The sequence below is a fragment of the Lemur catta genome, chromosome 8 (genome assembly GCF_020740605.2).
Source record: "Lemur catta isolate mLemCat1 chromosome 8, mLemCat1.pri, whole genome shotgun sequence".
Taxonomy (NCBI): Eukaryota; Metazoa; Chordata; class Mammalia; order Primates; family Lemuridae; genus Lemur; species Lemur catta.
In genome coordinates this window covers 12,618,439-12,644,762 of record NC_059135.1, presented here as the reverse complement: position 1 = coordinate 12,644,762, position 26,324 = coordinate 12,618,439, and the positions used below count along the sequence as shown (strand labels likewise).

The 26,324-nt window shown below is 43.9% G+C and overlaps 1 protein-coding gene across 1 annotated transcript; it reads right to left on the bottom strand.

Moving 5' to 3' along the window:
* FAM124B (family with sequence similarity 124 member B) lies at nucleotides 1-21,944 on the bottom strand. Its single transcript, XM_045559099.1, has 2 exons — nucleotides 20,837-21,944; nucleotides 1-1,145 (listed from the first exon to the last, which is right to left on the bottom strand). The coding sequence occupies exons 1-2, from the start codon at nucleotides 21,566-21,568 to the stop codon at nucleotides 492-494; spliced, it is 1,386 nt and encodes a 461-aa protein (XP_045415055.1). The 5' UTR covers nucleotides 21,569-21,944; the 3' UTR covers nucleotides 1-491.
* Nucleotides 21,945-26,324: the final 4,380 nt, after the last annotated feature.

The window sequence follows — 26,324 nt, the reverse complement described above, 5'->3', positions numbered from 1 at the left end:
GTGATGAACAGTGCCTGGTTACCAAAGGAGGTCACATAAAAATTAAAAAGCACTAAAGAATAAATAGTAGTCCATCCTGTCCAGGGGGATGAGCTATGCAACCCAAGTAAAAATTAAAACCAAATTACATACACTAATCAGCATTGCATAACACATCCAATTCATTTGCATACAATGCAATTATCCTGATAGGTGCTGAATTCAACACCTCCAGTGGGGTTAGTGCACCTCCAGGGAACACAAGCACTGGGCTTTGTTCTTGTGCATTGGTTGTGTTCTCTTATGACTTTGATGGTAAATAAACAATCACTCCCAGCACCTTTAGATTTTGAACATCTGAAAAAAAACAATACAGATCTGTGCATGGGTAGCACTAGCACAGCATTTGGGCCCCCTCAGAAGAGCAAAAAACAGGTTGATTCTGGGTCAGTGTTCCATTTCTAGAACATTCTATCTGATCTTGTGTTTTAGAAAACCACATTTGTTTTATACTATATAAAGAATTCTTCTTCTTCTTCTTTTTCTTTACCCTGGACTTGCAGAGGAAGGGGACATTTTGAGGTTATCTTTGTTGTATCAATGACCCTTTGTCCAGCCAGTGATAAGGGATAGACTCTTTCCTGAAGGACTCTGCTGGTTTTGGAGGTAGCCACCCCTACGGAAGAGGTTGGCAAGCAGGGTGCTGGCTGGCTGGTCTGCAAATCTCTTGGAAACCTGCTCAAAAAAGATTGCCCAGGTTCAGAATTGATGGCAGTGAACCCAGTGTCAACATTAGTCTCTTCCTCAAGCTTCTGAAAGCTGTTTTCCCAGCTGAGCACCTTCATTCTAGCCCCGGGTTCAAGGTGGGGAGAAGGCAGATGCAGCTGGGCACTTGTGGGGGGGCTGCTAGCCTGGAATGACCAGCCGGGGTGTTTCCACAAAGTGCCACTAGAGCTAACTGCTACTGGGCTCCCACTGGGCTCAGGAAGCTCCAAAGAATGCACCTGGAACCTCCTGGCCCGGCTCCTCCGGCCCCTTGGTTCTAGGGTCCTCTTTGCAGAGATAGGAGTCTGCCTGGAGCCCTGGAGAAGCATGTCAGCTCCTGCGGTACCATTCGGGAAAGAAAGCTCTCCGTTCCTAACACCAACTCCTGGATTCAACTGGACCTATGGGACAAGGAAAGGAAGAACAAATTAAACATGTTTTCCATTAACTAAGTGCCAAGAGCAGACCATGCCTCATTCACCCTTTTCCATGCCATGCCCATAGCAGACATTCAGTAAAAGTTGGTTAAAATGAATAGAAGTGACAATTCTATCTAATTATGAGGTGTATAATCAGCATCAGCTCTAAATATCTCTCTCAGGCTCCCTAAATTAAGACTTCAGGGAATCAAATGGCCGCTTGGTAACACCACACTTCTGGTAGATCAAGTCGTTAAACAATGCAAAGATGTTCACAGATGTTATTCAATGACCTCACTCGATGTTATAAACAATATAGTACCAACTATGCAAAAAGAAAACCAAAGAATCACAAAACAGTATAGTCAAGATAAGGATTGGAATAAGAATTCAATCTTCCAAAGCTGGTGGTCCTCCTTTTAGATCATGCTAATAACGATATATATCTTGAGCCATTCTAAGACATACAGGCACTCCAGGCATGATAATAATTTGGCACCTTTTGAAAAGCAATAGTCTTGAAGTTCTTGGGGCACCATTTATTTAGAGTAGAGGTCTGGTATTGTGCGGGAAAACAAAGAAGCAGACCAGCAGAACACTTATATGGAAGCTCTGGTGTTTTGATCCCTGGCAGGTCCACTTTGGTTCCAAATTTACAGCAAGTGAAGCAAAACTCCCAAGCTGCAGTTGACTATACTCTCCCTCCACAGATTGGAGTTCACCAACCCATCTTCCAGACATGGACTCTTGGAAGCCTCACATCCTATCCCATACACAACACTCTCCCCAAAAGTATTTCTGGAAAAGACAATTTTCTCCATCTTGTTAACAGCCCTTTGAAATTGGTATTCAGGATCCATCCCTGCCTGGCCCAGGGATTTTGTTTAATCAAATATCAAAAGGATGGTACAGAAGAACTTTAAATGCATATTACTAATTGAAAGAAGCCAATCTGAGAAGGTGACATACTGTATATGATTCCAACTCTATGACATTCTGGAAATGGCAAAACTATGGAAACAGTAAAAAGATCAGTAGTTGCCAGGGGTTGGCAGGGGAGGGAGGGATGAATAGGCAGAGCACAGAATTTTTAGGGACGTAAAGTTATTCTGCATGTAACTATAATGGTGGATACATGTTCTTATGCGTTTGTCAAAACCCATGGAATGTACACCACCAAGAGTAAACCCTAATGTAAACTACTGACCTTGGGTGATAACGATGTGTCAGTGTGGGTTCATCAGTTGTAGCAAATGTACCACTCTGGTGGAGTATGCTGATAGTTGGGGGGGCTGTGTGTGTGTGGGGTCAGGGGGGTACATGGGAACTCTCTGCACTTTCTGCTTAATTTTGCTATAAACCTAACACCGCTCTGAAAACTAAAGTCTATTTAAGAGGAGGGGGGAAACAGTATGTATTTATCTCACAAGGCAAGAAGATATAAATCAGGACACTGAGAAAGCAGGTCTAGAAATGAGTAAATTACCATACGTATTAACACAGTATTTGTGTATATGATACACATGTATGTTCTTCCAATTTTCTCTCTGATGGAAATGGTGAAGTGACTAATTACCAAACCACAAAAACAAAAAACAAAAAAAACCAAAGACGTCCATTGATTCTTTAGAATAGAATTTGACAAATATTTTCTGTGTAGCAGCATATAGTAAATATCCGAGGCTTGGCCGGCCACGTGGTCTTTATCCCGACTACGCCACTCTGCCGCAAAGCAGCCACAGACTATACAAAAATGAATGGCCTGGCTGTGTTTCAATAACACTCTATTTATGAACACTGAAATTTGAATCTCATATAATTTTCATGAGTCGTACATTTTTTTCCCAACCACTTAAAAATGGAAAACTATTCTTAGCTCCCCAGCCAGAGCTGGCCAACCTCTGCTCTATCAATGATTCTCATTCTCTCTCCTCTGTCCCCACCACCGTCCCTACTCCCCTCCACCTCCCCCTCCTCTTCCCCCTCTTCCTCTCCTCCCCTCCCTCTCTTCCTCTCTCTCCTCCCCTCTTAAGAATAAGAAGGTTTTATCCAAACAATATCCTACCTGGAAGCCCAAAATATGAAACAGTTCAACTGGAGCAGCCCTGGTTGAAGGTCAGGGGTAGCCCCTGCCTTCTGGGTTGACCTTAGCCCCTCCTCCTCCTCCCAGGTCCCTAGGGCTTCTCAGAACCCAGTTTGAAAACCACTGCTCTAGAATCTCTAAATTCTATTCAAGCCAGCTCGCTAGAGAGCTACCCTGCCCGAACTCCCCACCCTGTCGCAGATGTGCTGCTGCTGAGCCACACCTCCACCTCGCGCTGGGAAGGCTCCTGCCGACCGGAAACTCTCTCTAGGGGGCGCTGTTGAATGGATGCCGCTGTACCACAAGACAGGCCCTTTTGCAAACCCACAGAGAAACGTCTGTTCTAAACCTTGCTGCACAGAGGAACGACTTGGGGACCATTAAAATACTGTGATGCCTGGCTCCTGTAGAGAATATTAGAAAAGGCCTAAAGGCCTGGGTCAAGGGACAGTGACAAAGGTGGAAGTCTGGCCGGGCGTGGTGGCTCACGCCTGTAATCCTAGCACTCTGGGAGGCCAAGGCGCGTGGATCACTTGAGGTCAGGAGTTCGAGAACAGCCTGAGCAAGAGCGAGACCCTGTCTCTACTAAAAATACAAAGAAATTATATGGACAACTAAAAATATATATAGAAAAATTTGCCTGGCATGGTGGCACATGCCTGTAGTCCCAGCTACTCGGGAGGCTGAGGCAGGAGGATTGCTTGAGCCCAGGAGTTTGAGGTTGCTGTGAGCTAGGCTGATGCCACAGCACTCACTCTAGCTTGGGCAACAGAGTGAAACTCTGTCTCAAAAAAAAAAAAAAAAAAAAAAAGTGGAAATCTGGCAGTCCTGCAAACGGGACTTGGGATGTGATTGTTATCAGCCAGCTGCATACAGCAGCCTTTGGACTGCACGGGAGTGTCACTGATGTTGGGTCCCTGCCCTTTCTTGATAGCCTTGAGGAACAACAAGGAATTAAAAGATAATTATAAGTTTAATGTGTATCTCCAAACAGATTGGTTTAGAACAATGTGCATGCTGTATGACGCCAAAGATTTTAGCTATATGATCTTTGCTGTAAACACGTATGCCTTTCCCTGCAATAAATACGGAGATTTGGAGAGGTTCGGGAGCTCTTTGAAAGGAAGTCTCTCCTCCTCCTTCAGCCCGAGAGTGTGGCCTGGGGCATTCTTCATTGCACCGTGACACTCATAGAGATCCTGGACAATCTCTACAATTGGTGACCCCGACATGATTCGGCCAATTCACACGTGGAGAATTTTCGACGGACTAACGGAATCGCGGTAAGGGACAGTCCCGACTCCATAATAGAGGACGGGGCCGACATGTGTAATACTAGAAGGGGATATTATCATTTAATTTTGAGTCATGGGTCAGGAACTCACTAAAGAACAGAAATTGTACTTTAAGCCTTTACAACAATAATTAAAAGCAATTGAGTGTAAGTGGAACCGAAAGCATTACAACACCATTACTTTCGGTTCGTGAACATTGCCCTTGGTTTCCAGGTGCCGGCACTCTTGATCTTGAACTCTGGGAACAGGTAGGACGAGTTTTAAAGAGACAATCTGAGCAGGGTTTTATGACTAATGTCACTCTGCTGACAACCCGGAGCTTAGTACGCAGTGCTCTTTATCCATTATACATGACAGATCGCAACGATCCGGATCGCCCCCTCTCTGCGAAAGTGGAGGGGGCGCCTCATGAAGAAGCAGGGGACCCTACTGACAAGCCTGAGCCTCTAATGTCTTTTGATTCCGATGAGTCAGATGAAAAGGAACTGCCATTTCCACCGCCATTAAAAGAGCAGGATGAATCACAGCCATCTGCCCCTGCAGCCTGCTCTCACCCACCGCCCCCTGTGCCACTGTCAGGAGGAACTTACTATGAACCGCCTCCTTGGACCTCACCCCCCCTAAAGTTTTTTCAGAAACTAATTTGGGGCCACGACCCTCCTTGATCGAGGGTTGTCTGATAGAAGGGTTCAAATCAGGAGACCCTGACGCCTTTATGGCTGCCTTCCCTGTTGAGGTGAGAAATAACAGGAGACAACATGAAACTCTCCCTTTTACTGTGTTTAAGGAACTAAAAAAGAGTATCCGAGAAAATGGCCTCAATCTCCATTTACCACCGGCGTGGTTGAGGCACTGGGAAATACTTATGAAATGACTCCTTTTGACCGGAAAACATTAGTTGGTGTCCTAGTTTCATCAGCAGAATATACAGTATGGCTTATGGACTATAATGACTTAGCTCTTCAACAATCCTTACAAAATTTAGATCATGGAATACCAGTTACTGTCGAAATGTTACAAGACAGTGGCGCCTATGCTACAGTTCAAGCTCAGGCTCAGGCTGATGCTAGACGATGTGTTCAGTGTTCAGCCTTAGCCATTCAAGCATGGAAACGTATCCCTATTAGTCAAACACAGGGATCATTTGTTACTATAAGACAAGGCGCTACTGAACCTTACACTGATTTTATCAATAGACTGCAAACAGCAGTGGAAAGACAAGTGCCTAAACAAGACACCACTAAGCTTCTCATCCTACAATTGGCTCAATTGTCTTATGAAAATGCTAATAAGGATTGTCAAACAGCATTAGCTCCCATCTGTACCTCCTCCTCAGATGTAGGAGCTTTTATTAAGGCCTTTCAACACCTCAGCACTACTACTCATCTAGCTCAAACCTTTGCCACCATGATGCAAGGAGGTGCTTGCTATAATTGTGGGAAATCTGGCCATTTAGCAAAAAATTGCAAACAATCATGGAACAATAGTAAAAGGAATGATTTTGGGAAAGAAAAACAGCCTTCTAAAACCTGCCCAAAATATGGAAAGGGCAAACGTTGGGCTAATCAGTGCCGATCTAAATTTGAGAAGGATGGTAATCCTATACAGGGAAACTTGAAAGGGGGGCGCTCCCTCCAGTGCCCTGAATAATGTCTGGGGGGCATTGGCCAGTCAGGCTCCTCCAGCCCTGGCCAACGAAATACCATTGCTGATCTCTCTGCAGCAACCACCGGTAGTGCCAGGCTAGACCTCTCAACAATAGAGGAGATAGTTCTTAAGGAAGAAGACAAGGTGTACCTTATCACCACAGGAACCTTTGGGCCACTCCGGAAAGGATTTTTTGGGTTATTATTAGGAAGATCTAGTTGGTCTTTAAAACGAGTACAAGTTTTACCCGTAGTAATTGACTCTAATTACCATGGAGAAATCAAAGTAATGGTAAAAGCTGTAGGCCTTCATGTTTTACCAGCAGGAATACGAATAGCTCAGCTCCTTTTAATTCCTTACTTACAGGGCAATACACAAAATAAACAAAGAAACAGTGAGGGATTGGGTCATTCGGATTCCACTGCATTCTGGTCTGCTCCAGGAACTACACAAAGGCCTCAATTAATAGTCACTATTAAAAGAAAACAACTTCATGGAATTATAGACACAGGAACAGACAAATCTATCATAGCTTCTCAATATTGGCCTACAGACTGGCCTGTGATTAATGCCCCTGTTATGGTTCAAGGTGTCAGGGGTTATCAAACACCCAATTTAAGTGCCTTTCATCTTACCTGTGAAGGGCCAGGAAGTGAATGGGCCAATATCCAACCTTTTGTTATGAATATTCCCTTCTCATTATGGAGAAGAGATTGTCTTCAACAGTGGGGACTACAGCTTTCTATTTCCCCTTTCTAAGAGGGGCCACTGCTCTAATCCAGCCTTTAAAACTATAGTGGAAAACAAATAAACCAGTATGGGTTCAGCAGTGGCCCATTGCAGCTGAAAAACTTTTACATCTCAAGGAACTGGTCCAAGAACAATTAAAAACTGATCATATAGAAGAATCCAATAGTCCTTGGAATATTCCTATCTTTGTTATACCTAAAGAGTCTGGAAAATGGAGGTTAATACATGATCTTAGAGCTATTAATGCTGTTATGAAACCTATGGGCCCTTTACAACCTGGACTGCCCTCCCCAGTTATGATCCCAGAACATTGGCCATTAATAGTCATAGATCTTAAAGACTGTTTCTTTAATATTTCCCTACATCTTGACAATAAAGAAAAATTTGCCTGTATGGTACCTATAATCAACCATCAAGAGTCAGTAGCCAGACATCAGTGGAAAGTTCTGTCTCAGGGAATGATGAATAGCCCCACTATCCATCAATATTTTGTTCATAAGGTCCTATAGCATGTCAGACAGATGTTTCCAAACACAAAAACATTCCATTATATGGACGATATCTTACTTGCTGCAGCTACCACATGGGAAGTTGAACAAGCCTATAAGAAAGTAACCCAAGTTACTCGTGAACAAGAGTTACATATTGCACTGGAAAAGGTGCAAACTTCTGGTCCATGGAAATACTTAGATTATATTGTAACACACAGGAGCATTCACCCATAATTTACAAAAATAAGTGTTCCTCAGCCTCTCACTTTAAACTCTTTACAATAACTGCTAGGACAAATAAATTGGGTATGTCCCATCTTGGGTATTTCTACAGGGGAATTAACACATTTATTTAACACCTTAAAAGGTAACTCAGACTTAAATTCCCCTCGTTCTCTCTCTGAACAAGCATTACAGGAATTATCATTGGTGGAGGAAAAATTACAAGATTGTTTCTTATCTAGAATTAACCCATCTTATCCCACTGATCTTTTTCTCTTTAATACCAAACATAGCCCATCTGGCCTGTTAGGACAGTTTATAACTGAGTACACTGTTTAGAATGGATATTTTTAGGCCACACTTATAAAAAAACGTTTAATAAAGTTACAGACATGTTAGCTCATATTATACAAAAGGGAAGGGCACGCTGCATTCAGCTTTCGGGTTATGACCCGGCACGCGTATATGTTCCTTTAAACCAACAAAATTTAGATACCTTATTATTGCAAGACTTAAATTGGCAATGTGCTCTTTCAGATTATCTTGGAAAATTGCTAATTCGTTATCCTTCATGCAAATTATTACAGTTTTCTCAAACTATTCTTATCACCTTGCCTAATATTTTACAATCTACTCCTGTCACAGGTGCTAAGACCATCTTCACAGATGGCTCTGGCAAAACAGGCAGAGCAGCCATAGCATGGAAAGATGCCAAATGGAATTACTTATATAAGAAAAGGTTTCCAATCCACTCAACAAGCTGAAATTGGAGCATTAATACTAGCATTAAATACCTTTCCTAACATCCCTATCAATATTATTAGTGATTCTCAGTACGCTGTACATGCTCTCCAAAACCTTGATACCTCCTTCATTAAGGACATACCTAATAAAACTTCATTACATTTATTTATTAATTTACATGCTCTATTTATGTCTCCTTGCCCAAGATACTACAGCCTTTCAGCAGGCATGCATAGATCATGACTTCTTTCACCAAAATGCTAAGGCATTGAAAAAACTTTATCCCATTACTTTAACTCAAGCAAAACTTAATCAATAAAACGTGCCCCGATTGTCAACAATTCTCTTTGTCCCCTATTACACTGGGTCCCGGAGTGAACCCACGAGGGCAGTTGCCGGATGATATTTGGCAAACTGACATTACACAGTTACCTTATTTTGGACGTCTCAAATACACACATGTTACTACTGATACACATTCAGGCTTCATTCATGCCACGCCCTTATCAGGGGAAACTAGCCATCATGCTGTCCAACATTGTTGGAAACGCTCACAGTTTTAGGATTACCTAAAATTATCAAAATGGGTAATGGCCCTTGCTACTTATCGAGAAAATATAATTCTATCCTTGAAAATTGGAAAAGTAAACATATCATAGGAATACCCTACAATTCTTCCTGGAAAGCTTTAGTAGAATGTGCACACCGTACTTTAAAAACTTATCTACTAAAACAAAAAAGGGGGGAGCAAGGGACTGTCACCTAGAGAACAGATAGCTAAAGCCTTGTTTACTTTGAATTTTCTTAATATTGGAGATGATGGCTATACTGCTATGGATCATAGATTGGGAAAACATAATTTTAATCAATTAGATCAAAAGAAAGTGTTGGTTAAAGACTGAGTTAATAATTTATGGCAAAGATCTTTTCCGATATTAACATGGAGTTGAGGTGCAGTTTGTGTCTCTCGAGAAACAGGTCCAGAGTGGGTCCCTACAAAGAGGGTGAAGCTATACCATGAGCTGGAAAACACAAGACAACCCATCCTGCAAATGATGAATCTGACCCTGGAACAACAAAGGACAACGTTGACCAGGACGAGACAAGCTTCTGACGTGACCTGGGGACAACTGAAGAGGCTTGATCAAAAGGTGGTAACAATAATTAGAAAGGCTGGGGCTGCTCCGACAGCAGAAAATCGATTTGGGGTATATTTGGCCATCATAGGTGAGGCTTCTGAACAGGTAGGACAATGGTTTCTACTCCTTTTAGGATGGTCATTGCTGTCTTCAGCAGGTACCACAGTTTATTAGAGTCACCTTTATTTCATGTGCTTACATGGTGGATGTAGATCCTCCTTTGTCTTCTAATGACACAGGGTGGGCTGGTGGCATTTGGCTACCACCATCAGTACCATTAACATCACATACTGAATGGTTACATAATAATGACTTCATACTATTTACTGCCAGCTACCCTCCTATTTGTTTTTCCACCTTACCAAATGTTCAGGGTTGTATACAAATTATTCCTCAGGAATATTTATATTACCAGCCTAAGAGTGGCAACCATACAGCTAATTTAACCTTTATCTCTGCTTTAACTGTAAGTACAACCACAAATATCAATGTTACAACTTTTACTCCTGACCTGCCCATTTGCAGACCAAAAAACAGATTGGAGATACAAGTTTTATTCAGTACAATGGGCCCCACGTAGAAGAGAATATCCCAGAGGATTAACTTTGTTTAATAATGGAACTTTATGGGATTGGGGACCCCACGGGAAATGACATTCTTTGGGTAGAGAATTGGAATTCGGCAGCCCATCTAACCATTCCATTACTTGGAGTGAACTTGGATTGTCAGGTCCAGTTCTTCAACTCACGGACAGTGTTCATATGAGTCATATCCACACCAAAATATGGAGAATGGGATTGCCATTTTTTAATCATGTGTCATCCCATGGCAATTATACTAATAGTACTGGCATCTATACACTGTCTTTAAACAATAATGTCAGTGATTCAGTGACAATTTATACCACTCACCCTTATGTTTTCTTTTTTGGACAAAAACCTCCTAATGTAACTCAACCTAATACCTATTATAATATCTCTTGTGAGAGTCCTTCTTGGTATAATTCTTGTATTATGTTGCAAAATGTTACTAATCTTAATATCACTTACATATTAATGTTAAAAAGAAGAGCACAAGCTTGGATTCCTGTTAGTTTAACAAGGACATGGCAAGGAGAATCTTCCTTACAGGTTTTGCAATCTGCCTTACCAAAAATTAGACCCAAACGCTTCCTGGCTACTCTTATTGCTTTCTTAGTTTCAGCTGTTATTATTCTTGCTACTGCGACAGTGGCTGCTGTGTCTCTTACTGAGTCAATACACATGGCAGCCGTAGTGGAAGCAGTCCTAGTAAACATTACACATCAAAAGCAAGAACAAACTGAAATTGATAAAGGGATATTGGCTAGACTACAAGCACTTGAAGCGGCTATAGAATGGGTCGGAGACCAGCAATAAGCATTTATTACTCAGCAAGGCCTGCAATGTGATGGGGAATATCCCACACAGTGCGTTACACCCTTACCATACAACAAATCCGCTTATCCTCTGAAAGTAGTAATATCTAATCTTCAGGGGGCCTTCAAATCTCATTCAGAATCTCAAGTACTACAATTGGAAAATTAACTACAAAATCAAATACAACAACTCCATTCAAATTTACAAACAGATACTTTACAAAAGCTACAAGATAGCTTTGCTTGGTTAGACCCCAGACAATCGTTTACAAGACTTAATATTAGAATTTGGGTCATGGCTGGAATTATCATACTCTTTTGTTTTCTGTTTCTAGCAATCTGCAAACAATTGATTTCTATGACTCGCCGCATGGCTGTACACAAGCAGAAACTGGATGCTTATGTGGCCTTCAATATCTACCATCAAAAACAATTTGATCATAATAAGAAAGGGGGAGATGTAGAGGGTTTTAGTAAAGGCCTAAAGGCCTGGGTCAAGGGACTGTGACAAAGGTGGAAATCTGGCAGTCCTGCAAACAGGACTTGGGATATGATTGTTATCAGCCAGCTGCATACAGCAGGCTTTGGACTGCATGAGAGTGTCACTGATGTTGGGTCCCTGCCCTTTTCTTGATAGCCTTAAGGAACAACAAGGAAATAACAAGATAATTATAAGTTTAATGTGTATCGCTAAATAGATTTGTTTAGAACAATATGCTTGCTGTATGACGCCAAAGATTTTAGCTATATGATCTTTGCTGTAAACACGCATGCCTTTCCCTAAAATAGATACAGAGATTTGGAAAGGTTCAGGAGCTCTTTGAAAGGAAAAGGGTCTCTCCTCCTCCTTCAGTCTGAGATTATGGTCTGGAGCCGTCTTCGTTGCGCCCTGACACTCATAGAGACGCTGAATGATCTCTACAGCTTCCACTGCCAGACATTCAGATTTCACTGGGCTGGGGTACAATCCAGGCATCAGCAATTTTTAAATGATTCTTAACAGAGGGGGATGTCAACTGTTTTTTTAAAGAGAAGTCTAAGATCCTTAGACCATATGGCAAAAGTGACTGCAGCATTGTTAACATGGAAATGCAGATGTGTGCTGTTGGAATGAAGAATTTCCAGGAGAAACATAATGTTGAGTGATTGAGATAAATCCCCTGGGGGGAATAAAGCTTGCCAAAAAACAAACTGAAATGCATTTGTAAGAGTGCTAATCATTTAAAGCTCATCTTTCTAAGAAATATTTGTAAAATGTTACAAATTGAGAGCTAGGTTTCTCAAGTTCAAAGGCCATTAGCAACTCTCACGATTAGCAGGAAGATTGACACTCATTATGACTCCAATCTCTCGAAAAGCAAGAGAAAACACATCATTGAAAAATGATTAAGCTACTACGGGGCAGACTCACATCATGAAGAGAAAAATAATATTGTTTCTTACTGAGAGTGATTCCAAGAGGATAGCAAAAGAGGATTTCTCCAACACTGGAAAAAAATGATTGCATGGAAACAAATTCTGTGGATCCTAAGAAACCCCCAAACAGTGCCAGACTCGCTCAGGGGTTGACACCAGTCTTTTCCAATTAACTGATCCTTTCAAAGGTACTTATTTTAATCAATTGGCCAAAACCACTGATGTCAACCTGCTATTCTACAGCAGCAGAAAAGAAACTTCCTGAGCAATGCCTCTTTCACAGCAATGTAAACCAGAGCATTAAGTGAGAGTGTAGAAGTGTGTGTGTGTGTGTGTGTGTGTGTGTGTGTGTGTGTGTGTGTTGGGGGGGTGTCTGGCTGTGTGGGGTATTTTGGGAGAGGTGACGGAGAATGAGAGGGAAATGAGCAGAGGAAGGAAGGAGAAGTTAATAGAATCCAAGGGAGTACATCTGAGAGACTCAGAAATGAGAAAAAAAGAGCCCTTAAGAAATGCTAGAGAAGATGAAAATAAATTACTTTCTTCCAGAAAGACTGTGTTCTCTTATTTTAAATGGCTAATAAAGAACATAAGAAGGAACATATTAACTATGTGTTGAGAAAATGAAATGAAATACATGCTTGCTTACGCCAAACTGGCTTCTGCAGTATATACCTTCTTTAAAGAGACAAATTTAGTTCCTGAAAACAAGTAGTCAACAAATATTTCAGAAGCAGCTGTTTGCCTAGTACTCAACCAGAAATAAACATTTACAATGAAATACTGAAAAGAGAGGGAGAGTCGTAAAGTCCCACATTATATGACACAAGAATGAGAAAATATATCATTATCAGTAGGTGTTACAAAGAGTTCGGTGTTAACTGTTCTAGTTAGGAATGGGAAGGAATGTGCACTTGGGCTTCCCAGGAGGTTTCAAAGAGAAAGGGCAATTTGATTGGAGCCTTACAGTTGGAGAATTGAACAGGAAATGAAAGAAATCTTGGATAAGGAATATCAGGCACTACGTGGCTGTAGATAAACATACAATGGAATATTACTCTGCCATAAAAAGGGATGAAATTCTAATAAATGCCACAACATGGATGAATTTTGAACACATCATGCTAGGTAGAAATAAGCCAGACATAAAAAGACAAATATCGTATGATTCCACTTATGTAAGGTACCAATAATAGGCAAATTCATAGAGACAGAAAGTAGAATAGAGGTTACCAAGGGCTGGAGGTAGGAGGAGAATAGTGAGTTTTGTTTAATGGGTACAGAGATTTTGTTTGGAGTGATGAAAAAGTTCTGGAAATCGATAATGGTGATGGTTGCACAACATTGTGAATGTGCTTACTGCCACTGAATTGTACACTAAAAAAATGTTCAAGATAATAAATTTAATGTTATATATATTTTACCACAATTTTAGAAAAGAAAGGTTTTCTGAAATTTAAAAAAAAAAGATTAAAATGGTAAAGTTTTGTCATATTATATATTTTACCACAATCAAAAATAAAAACCAAAGGTGCAGGAGTGAGCCTGGAGTTCTGGAAAGAAAGGGAGGGTACCAGGCTGGGATGGCCAAGGAATAAGGCAGCAAGGGAGACATTGGCGGGGGCTAGGGTTTAGTCCATTTTGCATTGCTTTAAAGGAAATCTCTGAGGCTGGGTAATTTATAAAGAAAACAGGTTTCTGTGGCTCACAATTCTGCAGGCTGTACAATGTACAGGAAGCACGGCGCCAGCATCTGCTTCTGGCAAGGGCCTCAGGGAACTTCCAATCAAGGTGGTGGCGGGGAGCGGGGTACAGGCATGTCACAGGTGAGAGGGAGCAAGAGAGAGGGGAGGGGATGCCCACGTTCTTTTAAATAACCAACTCCTGCATGAACTAATAGAGTGAAAACTCACTCGTCACTAGATACCGCCCAAGCCCTCCCTGAGGGATCCGCCCCCACGCCCCAAACGCCTCCCACCTCCAACACTGGGGATCGGATTTCAACGTGAGCTCTGGAGGGGACAAACATCCAAACTCCATCAGGCCTGCTTGTGAAGGGCCTTGAAGGCCAGGCAAGTGTGTTTGAATGTTACTTGCTTGCCTTTCGTTATTGACCTGAGAAGGAGCATACATTTGGCAGCCATTTAAAAATATATTCTGATAGCAACGCACAGGATGAAACAAAGGGCCTGGAGCCAGGGTGGAGGGTGCAAATGCTGGAACAATGATGGGCATTTGAAGTTATGTGGGCTTAAAAAGGAAGGTGGGAAGAAGAAATGACTCCAAAGGAAAATTAGAACAGCTGGGGACTGATTGGATATGGGGGTTCTGAAAATAGGGGGCTTTAAAAGTATCTGGTGTTTCAAGACCTGGGTAAGTGGGGGAAGAATGAACAGAGCCGCCAGAGAAGTTGGAGGTGGGGAGGGCTGTAAATGATGACTAAGGTTTTGCTTGGATTAAATTTAATATGAGGATGAGACATTATGTTTGAATGGTCTTATAGGGAACAGGAAATGGGCTAAAACCTCAAGAAATAGAGGAAGTGCAAATGCAGGATTAAGTTAAACAAAGTGATAACCAAATCTATAAAGTGATTTTTTTTATTCCTTAATCTTAGGGGGAAACTTTCAGTGTAGGGCAGTGGTTCTCCACAGGGGGTGATTCTGCCCCTCAGAGGGCATTTGGCAAAGTCTGGAAGCATTTTGGGTTGTCACAACTATGGGGGCAGAGCTGCTGGCATCCAATGTGTAGAGACCAGGGATGCCGCTAAACAGCCTACAGTGCACAGGACTGTCCCCACAACAAAGAATTATCTGGCCCCAAATGTCCATAGTGCCAAGGTTGAAAAGACCTGACTTAGGGATAGGAAGATACAGTGGAGTCTTTGAGGGAAAAAAAAAAAAACAGTAAAGGAATAGTTAGCAAGAGTGAACCCCTTAATTTAAAGAACTGGGTTCTGGAAGCCCACAGAGGAGGGAATTGCAAAAAGGCAGGACAGCCAACACGCACCACTACTGCCGGTGCCTTGTCCTCAAGCACCACTGGCCCTTGAGAGAGCAGTGTCACCTGTTGCTGGAGGAAGAAGTCAGAGTGCAGGAGAACAGAGGAAGGTTGGCAACTCAAGGTGCTAAGAATGCAGACGACTCAAATGAGAGACTCGGCATGGAAAGAAGGCAAGATACTCGAGCTCTCGAGTCAAGGAAAGTTTGCTTGTTTGAATCTGACGGAGAAGTTACTTCTGTTACCTCTGTCTGGTAACAGAGAGGAGACCAAAATGCCATGAGCTTATCAAGTAAGCAAACAAACAAATGGGAGAGCAAGATCCAGAGGAGGAGAAACCCACAGAGTGAAGAATCCGACAATGGGCTTGAATGTGCACATCCTACCAATTAAGTCGATTTGAGCAAAAATCCCCCAAATACTTGTCAACAAGCTTTTTAAAATTAGAAGCTTGAAAGTAACCTCTAGTTAAAAACAAATATTTGTTGGTAATACTGCAATTTAAAAAAAAAAATTCTGCTTGCAACCTTATCCAGTAAGTTATTCTTATTAAAAATATTTCTAAGATGTGGAGAACAAAGTAGCATCAGAGAAACTATTATTAAACTCGAAGAGAAGAAAAAGTGTCAAGTTTGGCTACAAAGTTAGAAATACAAAAATTATCTAAAGATGGGCTGAATTATCTTGTTTTGAAGGATTTGTCATAGGTACTATGTTTCTTAAAATTCTAATGGAATCAAAACACTATACATTAAAATCTTTTATAAAAAAAAACAAAAATTGTGTGCTCAGAGCTTGAACTTCGGAGCTAGAGAGACCTGAGTCTGAAACCCGACTCTGTCTTTTGCTTCCTGTGTGACCGTGGGCAAGTTATTTAAACTTTCTAAGCCTCGGTTTCCTGATGGGTAAAATGGAGCTATTTATAATGAAACCATGCAACATGGAACCTGACATCTAAGTGTGCATTAAATGTTATATCTAATATCATCTTGTTACATTAACTCTCTGCTTTCCATAAGTAGATTATGAAAAGCTATACACAATGACTTAAAAGATTGATAATTGTATCAAATATCTTTGGAACATTTTCGGCAATCTGACTTGCAAAGTTAGTATAGAAAAACCAGCCTCAGTACTAGAGAGGTACAAATCTCATGCTCTTGAAAAGTAATATTAAAATTGCTTCATCCATCTACTACCACCATCTACTGTCACTTTGCCCCGCAGGCTGCCCGGTGCCCATGGGATGTGCAGCTCCCCACCAGACTGTGGGGTCAGCGTGGTGCTGTGCAGAACACCTACCCCAAGGTCAACAAAGGCACAGTCGTCTCTTCTCCCGCAGGGTCATGAAATATAGACTTCGCTGGGACATTTCAAGTAGCTTCCAGGGAGGTTTTATCTTTTAATTTATGAAGTTTCCCCTGCTGAACATCAAACAGAATGATAATTCAGTTCAAACTCAGAGTTCTGCCAGAAGCCTGGCACCAAAGTCATGGATTCTACACACTTGGATTTGCCTAAGCCAGGGGCACCGAAGAGAGGGATGCATCAGCAGGCGAACCAAGGTAGAGGGATCATAAATGTGGCAAATTGAAAAAAAAAACCCTATAAAAAGTACAAAGACTGTAACTTCGGACAAACGTGCCCAGCCGTGGAAAGCTGAGAAGCCCCGGTAGCTGACTAGAGATACCGCATGCGGTTGATTTGACAAAATAGGTGATTTGATTTAGGGCAGGGTTTACATTGCAGGAGGTTTAAAGAGAAAAGGGCCCCATCGCCCGTGCTTCTTGCCCTCAGCACACACCTACACCATCACCACCACCCGCGGCAACACACAGGGGGAAGACAGAGGGACTCCTAAAGTGGAGAAAGGGAAGACTGAATCCAATATGATTTTGCACCCACTAAGAACTGAGACAGCAGGATTAAAACTGCCACGTGGAGAACAGGGCCTAGAACAGGGTCTGGCCCAGAGCAGGTGTTCAATTAATATTTGGGAAATGAATAAACATGGACTGACTTGATCATGCATTCACATATTCACTCATTTACTGAGCATCTAGTAGATACCTTCATATCATGCTCATCAAAAACGTACATTCTAGACTCTGAGAAGCATCAGATAGTCTGCAATGACAAGATGTAGTGCTGAAAAAGCACTGCTCCCTGTGTGCACTCAGGCAGACAGCTGGCAACCTTCTTACACACACAGATGATAATTTCATTGCTTCTGCGTGGTCTCCTGCAGTTTCCACTTCACAAAGCACCTCCACGTATATTCTCTCATTTGACCCTCATAACCCAAATTATACATGGCAGCACCCTTCACAGGATCCATCAGTAGCTGCTCATTACATAAGGATGGAGCAGAAGCCACTTAGCAAGACACTTATTCGTTCATTCATACAAGACTAGACGTGCCAGACACAGGAGTGAACCAAAAAGTCCCCACTGCCTTGGCTGCCATGTTCCTGATGGTCCAGCCTCTGGCCACCTGCCCATCCTCTTCCCCGACCCCCTCCCTTCACTCCAGCCACGTGGGACCTCAGGCCGTTTGCAGTTTGCTGGATGTGCCCTGCTAAGGAAGTGCCCCACCAACGCTGTCACCCACTGTCTCTTCTGTTTGGAACACCCTTGCTCCCGTCTCCAATTGACTAATTCCTGCTGGGCCGTCCAGCCCAGGCAGGCCCCGGCATCGCTCCTCAGGAGAGCTTTCTCCATCGCCCCCAAATGCTCAGGTCCCTGCACACATGCCTCTGTCCTGGCCCTGTGGAAGAATTGTCTGTGGAGAGGTTAATTTGTAGTTATGGTTCTTCCTTGAATAGGTATCATTTTATTTTTTTCTTTTCTTTTTTTTTTTTTGGTATCATTGTCTTACTTTTGGTGGACACCAGTCACTTGGGGCCACTTTGTGTTTGTCAGGGGAGACGCTCTGATCTTCCCCAGAGACCCTCAACCTCTGCTGAAAGTCCCACAGAACAGTCCAACTTCACACAGAATCTACTGTAGAGGGTAGAGACTTCACCACAGGACTAAATCAACCCGTATGGTCCTATCCCCCTGAATGTCATAATTGATTTAGAGACAAGAGTCTGATCCTAGCTAGTCCGGCTGAAGTGAAGTCCAGAAACGTTATTGGGCCATTGTGGGGTGAGGCACTCAGAGCCCACATGAAGGATGCATGTGGCCCTTGGAGTTGCTGGCAGCCAGCGGGGACTCCATGGGGGGGACTGAGGACAGGGCCAAGACGGAAGGGGCAGAGCTGCAAGTTGGGGCCTGAGCCCGCAGTTTAAGGCTTGGGCTACTTACTTACAAGGAAGTTTGGGCTGGGTTTTCTACCTGAAAAATTCACTGCATTCTAAGAGTGGAGTAGCTACAAGTTGTCTTTTATGGCTGCGGTCCCCAAGCCCTGGTCCTCAGCCTGTTAGAGACTGGGCCGCAGAACTCTGCCGCCCCCCAACCCCATCTCGTGGGAAAATTGTCTCCCATGAAATTTAGGAAGAGGGCGCTGCACAGCAGGAGTGAGCTGCTAGAGAAGGTTCATCTGTGTTTATAGCCACTCCCAGCCCTCCCATCACGCCTGAGCTCCGCCTCCAACCCCACCCAGCCACCCTCATCCGTGGCAAAACTGTCTTCCATGCAACCGGTGCCAAAAAGGTTGGGGACCGCCATTTTATGGCACATTATAGCCAAGCCTTTGTACACTTTCCTCAGGCACTTTTATGATATGAAGCCAGCACAAGTATTTTCCAGACGACAATCCCCCACTTTGTTTGCAAAAGCTCAGACTTATTGACAGGGAGGAGACTAAGGGGAGCGGACCCAAGTGCGTTTTGGAGGGAAGAAGCAGAACTCCATGAGGTTTGGAGCTCCCCAAGAGATCAGGAAGGGGGTGGCGTCTCCAAGGGGGACACTGAGAATGAGGTACTAACACTCTGCTCCCACCTGGGAGGTGGCCAGACTCCCAAAACAAACCGGAAAGAAGGCTATTTTCATACCGCTCATGGGTTTTCCCTTTATCCAAAAAACTCTTCTACACTCCCCAAATTTCAATCAACTTTCCAAAGTAACTGAGTTGTATAAGCTATGGTTCCAAAGTAAAAACGTCAGAATGATTAAGGAGTAGGAATGATTAAAACTGTGCCCCTGCTGCACACACATATTATAATTTTTGTTTGACACTGAGGTTGATTTTAAGTTCTGGAGATTCACTAAGACGGTAGAGAAACTTTAGATGCCTTGGGAATTGGGAAGTTATGTAATAGGCAACAGACCTATCTACTTATATGAGCAAGAAGGTAAATAATTTAGAAATAATTTAATATAGAATCAATATGATTTATATTTTATTAACCAAGAAGCCAAAGTGATGACAACAAAATTAACTGAAGGGAAAGACAACCCACCTCGCAGCCTGTTATTATTATACTTCATCCTACAGGCTCTAAAGGGTTTCTGATCATTTCTCAAGGACAGAAGCCACAGAATATTTTCCTGTGAATAACATGTGCCTTGGGCAAGTAACCGAACCCCTCTAAACCTCAGTTTTCTCATCTGCAAAATGGGGAAAATAGTGGATTACTAGGTTTTTACAAGTATTAAATAAAATTAACAATTTAATATTTTTATTATAGGGTATAATATGAACAATAATAGCTAAAATTGAGTTGTGGGTGTTCTCTTAACCATGGACTTTATAAGTGTTAAGGCATTTAGAGTGGATGGTAACTGTACTATGGGAAGATGCTCATACTGTACGAACTTCACTGTGCTGGTGAAGACACTGAGACCTGTGGTCCTACAGCTACTAAGTGCAAAGTTCCACTGCCACATCGTACATGCAAGAGACCACACATGGTAGCTGTCATGATCAAATACACTCATACTCTGTTAGGTTTCAATAGCATGGTTACCAAAGAAGGCTTTAATTTCAAGATTGTCTTTTGAAAGAGTTCTAAACAACATGATTTGTGATAAAATTTGACAGTGATACAAGGTATTTAAAAATTGAGTCAACAGGACTGCAAATTTAACATCCCCAAACATTACTGTGACCTTAACTTCCTTAGGCCAGACGGAAAGAGCTTATGATACTCCTGAGCCCAAAGAGTGGACAAAGGATTGGCATCTAGTTGATCAGCACAGGAAAAGGCAAGCTGAGAAAGGACACATTGGCTGATTCTACTACAAAGTGCTTGTGTCAGCTATAATTTCACTGAGTCTGAACTTTCTTATCGGTCAGATGAGATTTTATTAGATCAGTGACTCTCAACCCTGCCACGTACTGGAATCATCGAAGGAGCTTTGAAAAAGATACCTAGGCCTGGGTGCCCCCAGAGATTCAGCTCTGCCCGGCCAGGGGTGGGAACTTTTGAAAGCTTGGAGGGATTCTAATGCACAGTCAAGTTTGAGAACCCCTGGCTTAGGCGTATTCAGATGTCAAATTACACAGCTCCCTAGACACCCATGAGATCATACAGACAAAACACATACCTGAAGCAGAATCTTGTTGCCATCGTAGTCCTGAGTCTGCCACCGCGTGCTGCTGATGGGAACGCAGGGATTGGGTAGGAGAGGCACTAACTGGCCGATCTCCTGAACCTGGAACTGCAGCACCGAAGACTCTTTCGGGTCCACCGACATGCCGGGGGGCAGCTGCTTCAGGGCGAGCTGCAGGACAAAGCTCTCGGTGGCGTAGAGCACAAAGAAACAAAAATTACTCTTCTGCAAGGTGGCTTCTCTCTGCAGGATCATCGCGTAGAGCCTGATGGCGTCCTCATAGTTATCAAAACTGCAGTAGAGCGTCACCCTGAGGATCTCCGCGCCCCGGTGCACCTGCCTCACGCCCCAGACGGGCATCTGGCTGTCCAGGCTGTAGAACTCCTGATTGGCCAGCAGGTAGGGACACAGCCTGCCCTGGGCGTCCCGGGTGGGGTAGCACTGCCACGGCGAGCGCTGGAGGGAGTCCAGGGCGCGAAATAGCCGCTCCTCTCCGAGGCTTTCGTGCAGAAAGAGCAGGACAGACATCCCCGGGAAGCGGGATCGCCTGGGGTGGGCCTTTTCATAGGATTTCACCGGGCTGACCCGCTCAGACACCAGAAAGAGACGGACCTCTGGGCAAATGCAAGCCAGGAGCTGGTCCAGAGTCCGCTGCAGAAGCGAGCCGTGCCCCGAGTTGGCAAGGAGATGCACGGTCATGGCCAGAGGCCCCTGTGTCTCATCCATGGTGGAACCGCCTGAGGACTACAAAGAAAGCGGGCGTGGAGGGCCCGAGGTTCAGGCTGCTGGAATGAATGAAGGAGCCGGCGAAAACCCTCAGCAGGACAGAAACCCCTCGGCTGCAGCAGCTGCTGAGAGCCGGGCTCTGGCCTCCTCTCCGGACCAGCAGGAGCTCCTGGCCGGGCACTTGCAGGGAGAGCAGCTCAGTCAAGCCCAGGCTCAGCAGCCTCTGCTTCACACAACAGCCGCGGGGTCGCCCTCATGCAGCTTGTGCATAAAGTTAACTGTTGTGTTTGGCTTTTTCAGGCGTTTCCCAGGGTTTCTGTTTGACCTAAAAACCTATAATCCTGAGAAACACCCGAGTGGGTGGTTCTAACAGACACTCAGTATAAAGGAAATGACCAGGCGAAAGGGAACATGAGTCGTTAGGCTGATAGCAATCTGTTTAGTTGAAAAGACATCCATTTCGCTGACCCACAATGGGTTCTGATTTCCTACTTAGTTTCTTAGTGTTTACAGTAGCCTGCCAGGCCACCTGAATACAATGACTTCTTTAAAATAATTCTTAAAACTTGTCCGCCTGCCAGGTTTCTCTTACCCTTTGTCTTTTTATTTCATTTTGTTTTTGAACATTTTACGCTAGGGCATGAAAAGAAACTATTTTATCTAAATAATTTTGACTTCACTGAAAATTATGTGCTCTACTGAAAAGTCTGAGTGTGCTAAAAAGACATTGAGAGACTAAGTCTTCCTTTATTCATGCAAATTCTCTAGAAAAAGTGAGAGCTTTCCAATAATAACTCTTCATATAATTATAACTAGCAATTATAATAATTATAATTAATAATTATAGTAATAATTTTTCATATTTATTGAGGATCTACTATGTACAATTCATAAACTGTTCTAAAATTTAATATAAATTAATTTAATCCTGCAACCAACTTATGAAGAAGAGACTACTATCCCCAAATTGCTGATTAAAAAACTAGGGCATAGAAAAGCTAAATAACTTGCTCAAAGTCTCAGAGCTAAGAAGTGGCTGAAGGAAGATTTGAACCTAGGAACTTGCTGCACTGCCTCTCTTCTGCCTCAGAAGTCCCAGCCCGGATTTTCTTCCTATAAGTAAGGAAGAGATGGCAAAACAAGTTCTAGTTGAGGACACATTTTTAGCCAGAGACTCTTGTACTGTTGAGTCTTAAATGGAATAATCTTCGGTAAGAATGTTGTCAGGTTGTAAACATAACACTCACCCTAATGTGCCCTACACATTAATTTGAGAGTCATTTGCTATTCTGATAGCTGTGCTGCTAAATAGGTGTAGACAAGTACATTCTTCTAAATATAATTCTTCTTCAAAGAAGTAATTTACTAATGGTTATAATGGGACACAGTGTGACTTATATTTTGTAAATTAAAAAACTCTTTTGTGATGAAAAATATAACTTACCCTAACTTTTATTTTATATACGTGGATTCCTTTAATAGCATAGTAACCATAAATATGTTTATTCATCCCAAACATTGAGAGCCAGGCACTGTGCCAGGAACAGAGGCTGGATAATCACCATGTCCCCACCCTAAATGATGTGGTCAGTGCCAGGAGGAAGGTCACTGCAGGATGCCACGGGGGCCCCCAGCAGGAAAGCCAAATATTATTATCCAAGGAAAGGAATTATTTCTGTTCAGATTTACTTCCTAAATCTAACCTACATTTCTCATCATTTGAGTTCCATAATTCCTAAACTTTCTGCATTGGAAAAACATAAAAATACAATTTATAACAGATGAATTATTTTTTAATTACCATGAGCAGCTCAGCAATTAAATTCGTTTTGCTTTAACTTTCCAAAAAATCATTAGCTTTTTTTAAAAGGCATCACAGCTCTCAAGCTTTTTTTTTTTTTTTAATGTTTACCTTAATTCATGTCACACGTTGGCACTGGAAGGCAATAACCTTCCCATCCCTCCAGATGAGCACACACTCATTCCCATCCTTCCCCTTACAGCTGACTATACTTTGCTCTGGGCAAAACTCTGGGTTTTGAAACAGACTGTGAAATTCTGGAAATAGCTGTAAAAATTCAAGGAGAAAAATTATACCCCTGAGACAAAGGTATTAACTTGGAACGTTTTATACAAGGGAAATGTTTAAGCTCTTTTATAGGAAAAGGTTTTGCTTCTTGATGTTGTTTTAATCTTCTGTCTAATGCTGGAAACATATTCTTTTCCTCTCCAGGTTGTCATTTCTGACAGGATTGAAAAGATTTCTTTAATCCGTTGGCAGCCAAAGTGCCAAGAAATCGGGGCAGAGGCCAAGAGGCGGGGAACCCCCATCTCGTTTCTGACTGACGCCTCACAATGACTTCCCCAGGCACAGCGTGAGACACCCACTCCAGGTAACTGCCTGCAGTCTGCCCCCCCCTCCACCCACCACAAACGCCAGAGTCTCAGCGTTGCTCCATGACACTCTGTTTTTGCATGATGTGTCTGTTGAAGGCACAGACAAAAATACTAAGGGAAATCATTAGCTTTGACTCTCAGTACCTAGACAGCTGATGCTCCATCCTCTACCTTGTTTTTCTTAAACTTGGCAACCATGCCCAGGGTTCTGAAAACCATCAGCTCCTGGGGGCAGCCAGGTGGTCCATGCCTCACGGCAAAGTGGGATAGTGGTGACAGGTAGTACAAGGAAACCTAGGAAATCAGCTAGTAATGAGGATTTGTTGGAACCTGTGGGAGTCCTCAGGGACTGTCCCTTCTGCTAGTCTCATAAACCCTATGGGATACATTAAAACCCTGAGATTCCCACCACTGCCCCAGGAAAGCTTTGAGAAAGTTTCTTTCCATCTTTAATTCATACGATATGTTTATTTATCTCACACAGTGAGAGCCAGGCACTGTGCCAGGAACTGAGGGTAGATAATCACCACGTCCCCACCTTAAATGATGCTGCCAGGGCCGTGAGGATGTGCACTGTCGATGCCATGGGGACCCCCAGGAGGAGCCACTGACCTGGTTGAGAGGGGCCCGGAAGCCTGGAAGAAGAGATGGTACTAGAAGTCCTGAAAAGTGAGGAGAAATGACCCCAGCAGGTGAGGAGACGGGGTGGGGACTCCAGGGACAGGGGAGAGGCTGCACCCGGAGAAGAGCCTCAGGACGGTGTCCCCCTGGTCATCTGCAGCAGTTCAGGATGGCTGGAGGGTGGGGATGACAAAGGGGAGGGTGGAAGGCAGCCAGGGGCCTAACCAGGGAAGGCCTTGCACGACACCAGGAAAGGTCTGGGTTCCATTCTAAGGTGAAGAGCGCCCGGCACGCAGAAGGAAGTACTGCTCCGAGGAAACCGTGGGCCCGCACGGCACATGCAAAGTCCACGGACAGTCTTGTTAGCTGGTTGGATGTGGGCAGAAAGCCGCAGCGGCCAGGCCAGGAAGGCCTCCCAGGGTGGCACTTACAGGTGTTTGGGTGAGGCCACCAGTCGCCAAACAGGGAATCCTGGAGTGAGGAGGAGGCGCGCAGGGTGGCCGTGTGCATGCGGATGCCAGCGGGACACTGGGTGGACGCGACCATTTCACTGCAGCGCCGGGGAGCAGCAGACCAAAGGGTACGGAGTCGGGGGCCGCGGGTCTTCAGAGAGCGGGGGATGGGTGTGATGGCCCAGCAAGGGAACACAGGACAAGCAGAGGAGAGGGAAGAGGACATGGCATGGCCTGCGTAGACGTGGTCATTTACTGTTTCAGGATAACATCTGTGACACTCCGACTTAGTCAAGCAAACTCAAAAGAAGCAGCTGTCACCAAGCAGAAGAGACCTCAGGATCTTCCAAGCCTCTGTTTTCCTTGTTCCCAAAGCAACTTTATTTGCTTATTTTTTGTCTGAGACTCAGTAGCTCACCAGGAGCGAGGCCCTATGGAACTTGGGGCACCAACTGGAGAAAAGGTGCGAGAGGGGACCACAACAAGCCTGTCTGTCAACCCCCGACAGCGACCCATAACCCTGCACCCGCAGAGCAGGCACCAGCTGGACCTGCTGTGGATGAAGGAATCTCGACATCTCCTAAGGGAGAAGCCCAGAGAGGTCAAGGACCTTCCCTGCATCACACAGCTGATCACGGGCAGAGCCTGGGTTCTGGGTTTAGACCTTGCTTCCCCTTAAGCCCTAGGGGAACAATACACAGCAGCTGTGGCTCTCAGATAAGAGTCATTGAAGTTCAGGACACTTAAAAAGGAAAAAGAAAGAGCCAAGGAGGGGGATTATTTGTTCCTGTACCCCCTGTCCCGTAGCCTCTGGTTAACGCGTGCTTCCCATCGGAGGCGTCCCTGAGCCAGCGCCCTGCCCTGCCTCCCCCTACACACACCCCAAAGGCCCTGGGGTCACACTCCTGGCTCCTCCAGGGAGTTTTGGCAGGAACAGCAGCAGGCAAGCAACGGGGCCTGTGCACCGCCGCCACCCGCTCTGGGCTCCTACGCAGAGGTGGGGAGGGAGGAAGCAGTCGCAGCCAGCTCCTCTCCAAGCCTCTGGTTCTTCACCGAAAGCTTCTCTCCTAGTTCCCCAGAGGACACCACCTCCTGCCCAAACCAAAACAATGCTATCAGGTTCCTGTTAAACTGCCATCTGTTTCCCCCTTTCCCAGGACAATGCAGCCCGGGAGCAGCCTGTGAGCTGATACCCTGCCTGTTCACAGGTGCGGACAAAGAAGGCATGTTTCCTCCGGGCTCTCTGTTGCAGTCTTCTGCTGGGACTTCGTTTCCCCTGCTCCGAC